Below are 8,846 nucleotides of genomic sequence, written 5' to 3' on the forward strand. Positions count from 1 at the left end.
GTGTTACCATAAACTACCAAACTTGTTTTTATATTAAAATTTTGATTTGGTCCAATTTAGTATAGTTTATAAGCCCCCTTCCCCACCTTTTTTGGTGGGGGTAGCAAACCTTTTGTGAAAATGTCCAAGTCTAAGGAGCTCTCTCCTTAGATATTTTAAATTGAAGCCTAGTAGATAAATCAGATAAAAGCATAAATCAGGTAGTAGATAAATCAGGTAATAGCCTCAAGCTTATATATGGAACACAGTTTGAAAGTTTTTTTGACAGAAGAAAAGTGCCATATTTTCAATAAATAGCAAATAAGTGGTGCATTTTAGGTATAATTACTATTTTGTCTCCTTATATACCAGTTAACAGAAACCTAAGCTTTTCATTTTCTTTGGTTTTCAGGGGATAAGAAGTTAAAGTCTTATAGAATGCGCCGTGAACATTTTATTCACATAAGCTGAGCCAGCTTTCAGGATTTCCATCCATCAAATTGAACTTTAAACAGACTTCTCTTACCCTGGAAACACTTCTTATATATGGAAATGTTTATTTTTAGCTTTAGCAGTTAATATTTCCTTCCATGAGTTTAAGAAGTCTTGCGATCCATTTCCCTCTGCAGTTTGGTTTTCTTTAATTTTTTGTCAATTTATGTTGCCATGATTTTAAGATGTCTCAGATGCCATCACAGATGCATCTCAGATGCAATAACATTTCTCCTATGTAAAGAGGTTTAGAAACAACATACATTTAAAGAGAAATCCTCTTAGGTCACTGTTTTGTGCCCCTAAAAACAAGGGGCTGCTTTGAAGGTGACAGGAGTAATGTTGGCATTACTTTTTGGTGTTACTGATGGGCAGAAGCCCATGATGGGGTTGTGTTAAACATAAACCCAGGAAACAGTTATCAGAGGTATTTGACTCAACCTCCAGGACAGACCCTTTACCTTATGCAATAGAAAAGTCTTCTCTTTGTAGCCATACTTCTCAGAGGCAGCTGAGAATAGCATTGTCTTTAGTATAAAATATTGCAGTGCAGTACTGTATGTTTATGTCTTATTCATCTGGATTCAGTGGCATACAAAATCAGCATATCTTTCTGTGGCTTAGTTTTGTAGGTAATGTCTCGGTGAAATCATATTAAGTAGGGCTGAGGTTTCTAAAATGTTTTGATTACACAGCAGTATCAGGAAAGTAGTCTTTAAGCATGTACCCTCAGTGTATTTATACTTCTTTATTCTTATAGCAATGTTATGTACATTAAAAACATGGAGAAATAGACATTTTAAGAGGGTAAAAAAAGGGAAGTTCTAATATTTTCTTCTAATATCCCACTTCGGTGATCATTTTTATACAGAGCTTGTTTTATCACCAAAAATCATTTTAACTTAGCATGTTATTATAGAATGTGTAAATTTTACTTAGTTTTACTTTAAAATGTAAGTTTTGCATTTTTAACTTAACATGTTATAGAATGTGTTTACTGTGTGTAAGTCACTGCTAGTTGCTGAACAAGAGACAAAATATATTTCTTATTCTTAATGTTTCTGTACGTTTGAGGAGCCTGAAGGTGAGTGTAATATGGAAGCACAAGTGACTGGTTGATGGTAAGATAAAAACTCTTAAAAGAGCAATGCCGATTCAGTGAGATTCAAGCTGATCCTATTATATAAAATTAGATGAGCATTTGATTGTAGAGGGTAAGGAAGGTTGAACTAATATTTGAGAGACTAATATATGCCACTCAACGAGCTGGGTGCTTTTTGTATATTTCAGTCCTCAAGGCAGCTGTTAAGGGAGGTCTGGGTATTGGGTCTTTCTTAACCCCGTTTTACGAAAGAGCCAGGATTAGATTCATCTCCATCTTTTCATAAAACTGTCCTCTCATTCTTGGCAAAAGAAGTACACCCATTTTTCTCCTAACTTGCCTCTTGAGCAAAGACAAAATGAGTCTTTACAGTGTTGCTATTTGATATCCAGGCTTTTGGATTCAAAGTCAGATGTAAAGATGTGGCAGAGTTGCTCCTTCTCTAAGAATTTTAAACACAGCCAGTATGTATTTCAAGAAGTTTGTCCTAAAATTCCCAGTCCTTTATTCTCCTAGAAGCTTTCAGTTGCACTAGGCTCACTTTCTGAGACTGATGCTATTTTCTTGTTCTAACATGAAATTTTCTTTCTTTGGTATTGAATGTTGTAAAATGAAGGAGTAGTAACCATTTTTATTTTACGGTCTTTAATATATTGATAGAACTCTATTTTTAAAAATTCCTTTATTGGAATATTTGCTTTTTCTTGAAGTTACCTTACGATTTCTATACTATTGTCTTTACTATGCTAAACACACACTACAGCCAAAAAGGGAAAAAAAAAATCTACTTAATTGCAGCATTTTTATAAAGGTTGATTCAGGTGGAGAAAGGGGGTGAAGGAGTGTCAGCTGAGTTGCCATCATCAATTACCTGTACATTTTAGTGTTTTTATTTATATTCAGCTCTTCTTTCATTGCTCAGTATTTCATTTTCATATAAAATGAGAAAAAACTTAAGTACGTCTGTTTTAGACTAGTGAGACTGACCGTTTGTTTAAATGGCATGTTTAGTTGCGGGATAGGTCAATTTAATTTGAATAAACTGGTGGCTGTACTAATTTTTTTTAGTTCTGTGTGCTATAGAGAATGTTACTGAAATAAATAAGTGAAAGTCTTTGTTTTGTTTGGATGTGTGTGGGTTGCCATATTTGTAGTAGATTATGACTGAAGTGGTCAGTTACAATTTGTCTTATTGCTGCCTTGTAAAATAGTGATTTTGCAGTTAACGAAGATCATTGGATTTTTCTCTTTTTTTAATTTTTTTAAAAAATTTATTTTTTGGAGGCTAATTACTTTACAATATTGTATTGGTTTTGCCATATATTGACATGAATCCGCCATGGGTGTACATGTGTTCCCCATCCTGAACCCTGTCCAGTACGTAGCAGCCCTACATATTCTTTAACATACTCTCAAGAATGATAAGTAAAGGAGACCTAACCCTTTTAGTTTGGGGTGACTTTCTCAGGCTCCTTAAATCCTGCTGGTTCTCAGCCACCAGGATCCTGTTGCCCTTTGGTGCACTCCGTTCTTCCTTCTTTCCTTGAGCACTGACTGGGCTCTTGCAGCGTATTTCCTTTCCTTCAGTTGCCTTACTTGCTCTCTGAACTGACTACTTTCTCAGCAGTGCATGATGTGCGTGTCCTTTGGTATGGGTGCTGGAAGGGAGGGACAGGCGGTGAAGGACTGCTGCGCAGCTCAGCCCTTGGCACCCTGTGCAGGCAGCCTGTCCAGTCTGGGCCGAGGTTCCGTCTGCTTGAGATGGGTGTTGCTGATATGCAGCTTAACCGCAGGGCTAACTGAGTCTTATTTTCTCACGTTTTAATGTAGCTACATGTTTTTTAAATAGGTGTTGAAGACTTATGTATGCGTTTATTTTGCCAATTTAACAAATAGTAGAAGTGTTAGAAACTAGCAGTTTCTCCCCCAAGGAAAATTGATGCTCTTCAACGTTATTATTAAGCCTCTAGGACTTTTCTCTAGCAGTGTGCTCACATATGGAAAAAAGAGTTCTGGTGTTCCATTTTCCCATATTCTTCAGAGTGCATTTTCCTCTCAGACTGCTGCCCTTATGAAAATGCAATACAAGAAGATGTTTTAGTGAGAGGCTCTCATACAGGACTGTAGATTTTGGGTGATTGGCATTCTGCAGTAAGCAGGGACTTTTAACATCAGATGAAAAAGAAAACGTGTTTTGGAGAAAAACCCAGTTAATCTTTAACTCCCAACTCAGTGATTACTTAAAATCATTTTGCTTCTGAATGGTCATCCTGGCTGGTATGAAAGGTGGAGGAGAAGCGTCTTTCCAATTAAGCTTCTCTGCTTGGATGATACTTGACTCTCCAAACCCAGACCTACTGTCCTGTCTTGCTGTCCATAGCTGCTTGTGTAAATTCCATCAACTTTTCCATTGTCTCTTCCCATTGTCTTTGAACATTTATTTCTGAGAACAAGATCTGGATTAAGAAAATGACTCAATCACCAATATAACTGGGCTTCCCTGGTGGCTTAGAGGGTAAAACATCTGCCTGCAATGCAGGAGACCTGGGTTCGATCCCTGGGTCAGGAAGATCCCCTGGAGAAGGAAATGGCAACCTACTCCAGTACTCTTGCCTGGAAAATCCCTTGGACAGAGAAGCCTGGTAGACTGCAGTCCATGGGATCTGAAAGAGTCAGACATGACTGAGCGACTTCACTTTCTTTCACTAATATAACTGAGAATGATTTCTAAACCTGTAAGTTAATCTTGGCACCCAAAACAACAAATTTCATATGCCTGAGGTGTAATATTAATATTTGTTGAAAATTCACTGGTTATTCATGCTCTGTAGTGCTTAAAAAAAAAAAAAAAGGCAGAAATGGGATCACTTTGAGCCAGCAAAGACAGATTTTGAGCCTTGAAATCCTTTACATGAATTCGAATGTTGAGGTATGAATTGAAACTGTTTCTATTTAGCTCTGATTTAATGCTCAGTTGAACATTCCTGTGCTGTGTGCCTCTGCAATCTAATGCAGGTGGAGGAAAAAAATTAAAAGTTTGTTCCAAAATATTCTTGCCTGGAGAATCCCATGGACAGAGGAGCCTGGCAGACTACAGTCCATGGGGTCACAAGAGTAGGACATGACTTAGGGATTAAAAAGAGAGAAAAGAATAGCTTCATATTTGGTTTAAAGTACTCTTCAAGTAGACTTGATGAAGGAGATACGGATGGTACTTGAGGAGTTGTCTTTACTTGAGGAAATACTAAAAATATTTTATTGATTTCAGCAGTCTATTTGCCTTACTGTATGTTTAAACAATAAGAGCAAATTCCAAGAATCAAGTAAATGTATTCTAACAGGAAGCTGAATCAAGGATCTTAAGTATTCCCTGTATTCAGGGCAGTATATGGGTAGTTCAACTATGGTAGATAACCTCTGAGCTCATCTCTCCCTCCGGAGTATAAAAGCATCAGCTGCAGCTTCTCCATATAAACAGGCAGGAGACAACTCCTTGTCCAAAGTGTGAACAGCGAGGACAGGACTTTGCACCTCTGATGAGGAAGGAAAGAGTATTGCAGCTAGATGTGTTGGGTCTGGACAGAGGTCAGATCTTCCACACCATCTGACAGACAGCCTCCACCCCAGAAGCCGCCATCTGCAGCTCACAACTGTGCTGTGGCTCCCTTCTTCCCCACTCCCACTCACACATATAATAAAAGTCTTAACCATGGGTCAGCTCATTTCGACCTTTTTGGGTAAAAGACTTTATTCCTTTGGAATTCAGAAACAAGAATTTGTTTTCTGAAAAGCACATGCCATTGGATACGCTTTAACTTGACATGTGACGGAAACTTTTGTTTTAATGATTCTGCTTTCTGCACAGGCTGCCATTATATATTTATTAAAGATGACAAACAAAAACCACCTCCTCTTTCATTACATTTTCTGCCTTCATGTTCTGTCGTTCTGAGATCTTTTTTCTTTCCCTCTCTCTGTCTCTTTCCCCCAGCTGTCGGCAGCCTCCAGCCCCTCCAGTCACAGTCCTCACAGAGCTTCAGGAAAGGACCCTTTTGCAGAGCTCTCTTTGGAGGATTTCTTATAAATCACTTTAGGTATTGCTGCTTGTTGGGGGAGACGGGGACTGAAATAACTTAAAAATTACCAAACATTAAGCACGAATGGCTCTTCTCTTTTGTTTCTAAAGGACTCTAGGTTCCCCCTCTTCCTCCTCCTCTGTTCTTGCGGTGAAGAGTAATAGATCCAAATAGGGCAAGAGGACAAACTGCTTTTGGAAAATGTCTTTAACATTGTTCGAAGGTGTGAAACCAAAAGACCGTCTCACATGTGTACATATAAGCATCCACTGCTCACAGCAGATGGATGAGATCAAACACCACCCATGAAAACTGGGTGTTTGTATTCAGTCTAAAAGATTTATAGAGAACAACAGCAGTTTTATACGTTGGATTCAAGCTTAATAAGGAGCATCTGTAGTTTTAATGTAATGGCCAGGATTCGTTGTGAAGAATTCATTTTTAACAATTTCTTTAAAGGGTTATTTTTTTTATATATGCCTATTCACTTTAAAATGGTAATATTTCCCCCCTCCCCCCAAACCAGCTTATTATTATTTTTCTAAGGTAAGGGTAAGTGAATACATAATACCCTTTTTGATAGAAAGATTCTGCTTTTAATCCATGCCACCTCTTTTCCTGGAAAGCAGTGGCATTTTTCTTCTTGCTGCTGGAGCCCCCAGTGTAGATACACCTTGTGGATCTTTGCGAGTTTGTACTCTTCTGATCTGAGAACAGTTCACCAGCATATCTATTCCTGGAATTTCTTTGGCTGAGCAGTTTAAAGGATATTATGAGTGAAGAACCTGAGTGAATAGAAAGTAGATCTTTCAGATTTTGATTTATATTAGTAAAGAAATTTTTAGCAAACATCATACTGTTCCCTTAATTATCTCTAATTTTGGTATAATATTTAGAAGTAAAATTTCAAATTTTGCTTGTTGCCTGAATGAGGTTTTTATGTGAAATATTTGTGTTCATGGAGAGATTTTCTGAACTTGTCATGGAAAAACTGTTCATTCATCTTCTTTCTTCCCATTACCCCTTGGTTTTTAGTAGTTAGAAACTTGGAAGGCCCTATAATTTTGCTTCAAATACTGAGTTCTGGTTCATGATAAGCTGATAACACTGACTTTGTTTTGTAATCAGGGTTTGTGATAAGCATGCTATGAACACTTCCAGGCAAGTTGAATGGTAAAAGGCACAAAGCATTTTCACTTATGAGAAGGTATCTCTTAATGCAGTGAATTAATGCACACTCTTTTTTTTTTCCAGATACAGTTTATGTAACTAGATGGAAGAGAATGGAATTATTCCAAAAAGACAAGTGCTCAAGCGGCAAATACTTACTTCCAGCAAAATCCAAACTGCTGTCTCTTAAACTCTCTTCTTCCATTAGAATGCTACAGTAACCCAGTAAAGGCCCATGAAGGAAACTGGGACTAGTCTATAGGAGAACGTTATCAATACAGTTTATAAAACCAAGAATTGCCATGATTTCAGACTAAGAGCTGTCTTTTTGGTGACTAACCCTTCAGTTCTTTCAACTTCTATTAATACCCATAATCAGTAATCTACCAAGAAAAGCCCTTATTTGGAAAGTGGGAAATTTGTATTTGGAAAAGCTGCCTGGAGAGAAGAGCTGTGTCCTTTACGCTAATGCACCAGGACTCTTTTGGGGGGATCAAATCATAATTCTTCATTATGCAGTATCTTTCTTTTCTCCAGTCCTCACAGATACAGAAACAGTAACTAAAATTAACTTTTCTTTTTTAAAAAAAATTATATATTCAGTTTGCAGTAGACATTCCTTAAGTATTTGTATTTATTTATGATTATCAATTTACGTAACATTAATATTGTATCAAACCTCCTTATGAAAATGAGTATGGATGTACACGGTATGTGTGATTGTTATCCATAAGAATGAATCTGATTCAGAATGCTTCTCAGCTGACATACAGAGCACTAAATATTTTAAGGCAAGTCCATAGGTCTGAATCGCTTAAGAATTCTCAGTCTCTATGGGATTTAGGGAAGCATTATAAATGCATTAATCCTTATAGTCAATTCTGTGCCTAGGATTTTGCAAGGGAACAGTTCACTGAACTAGGAAAAGCACTACGTTTTAAATTCAGCATTAGTGCATTGGGAAGGAACTCTACTGCTTTGTGCTTGGCATGTCATTATTTTCCATTCGACATTAGGGCCTTTCCAAAATGAATGTGAGGAATTGCTTTCACTTCAAGACTTTCCTTCTTTTCAGTAAAACTCTAGGAGGGTTATGGGGGGAGGGGAGGGGACAAAATCCTTGAACCTTTTATTTGGCTCATGCCATGTTATGACCATGTACCTTTTAAATAAGGGGAAATAGTATCTTTAAAATTAATGTCTAGCCAAGAGTTTAGTTAACGAAGAATTAAACTGCACTGTTGATCGGTGCTTTGTGTAAATACATCTTAACATTTGGGTTGAGAGGGGCCTTAAGAAGGACAGTTTGTTGTAGGAAAGCAATTCTGTACATGAGTTTAAGCATACTTGTTGCATTGTCTCTGCAGATTCTATTTTTGTTTACAATATTAAAATGTATGTTAGCAAAAATGGGTGGATTTTCAAATAAAATGCAGCTTCCACAAAACTTTTGTTATGGTATTCTGGTCTGAGGCGCATTTTCTTTTTTCCGTTTTTCTTTATCATTGGTATTATTATTTTTTGCTAATAAAAGTATACCCCAGTGATTATATTTGATGATTTAATAAAATGTAAAATTTATTTCTGTTTTAATTTCCAGAAAGCTTTATCTTTGTACTTTTGTTACCTTCTAGACATTGATACGCTGAACTATTTATTAAAATTGTTCATTTTTGCATTTTGATCAGATGCCTTCAGTCAGGTAAGTTTAAGGGAGAAAATGCTGTGAATTTGATGTATTGATGCATGTGATATGTCTGCCAAAAAAGCCTCTGACTGTATCGTGTTTCATAGTGAATAGTAAGTAGGATTCATAGTACATGGTAGAGGAACCAAAAGCTTTGCATTGATAAATGTGTCTGCATACTATTTGCCATGGTTGGAAAAAATAGTCTTTAACCAATACACTTTGTGAATATTACCACTTTTTAAAGTTTCACTGTTATTAAACCATTTTCATACAAACTGGAAAATGTACTTTTGTAAGTTAACTTCCTTACCATTATGATGAATTTTGATTTGTCTCT

General features: G+C 36.8%; 1 protein-coding gene across 24 annotated transcripts in view; it reads left to right on the top strand.

The window, feature by feature from the left end:
- The window catches only part of PICALM (phosphatidylinositol binding clathrin assembly protein), a 97,833-nt gene extending 89,417 nt beyond the window's left edge, over positions 1 to 8,416 (top strand). For 12 of the 24 annotated variants that reach the window (XM_040255513.1, XM_040255516.1, XM_040255514.1 and 9 more), the window contains 2 exons: positions 5,565 to 5,667; positions 6,904 to 8,416. In XM_040255513.1, the coding sequence (XP_040111447.1) occupies positions 5,565 to 5,657 (93 nt within the window). In that variant the 3' untranslated portion in view covers positions 5,658 to 5,667; positions 6,904 to 8,416. The remainder of the gene's footprint in view (positions 1 to 5,564; positions 5,668 to 6,903) is intronic. The other 12 variants (XM_040255518.1, XM_040255522.1, XM_040255520.1 and 9 more) reach the window with 1 other exon arrangement.
- Positions 8,417 to 8,846: the final 430 nt, after the last annotated feature.

The sequence above is a fragment of the Oryx dammah genome, unplaced genomic scaffold (assembly GCF_014754425.2).
Source record: "Oryx dammah isolate SB20612 unplaced genomic scaffold, SCBI_Odam_1.1 HiC_scaffold_15, whole genome shotgun sequence".
Lineage (NCBI taxonomy): Eukaryota > Metazoa > Chordata > Mammalia > Artiodactyla > Bovidae > Oryx > Oryx dammah.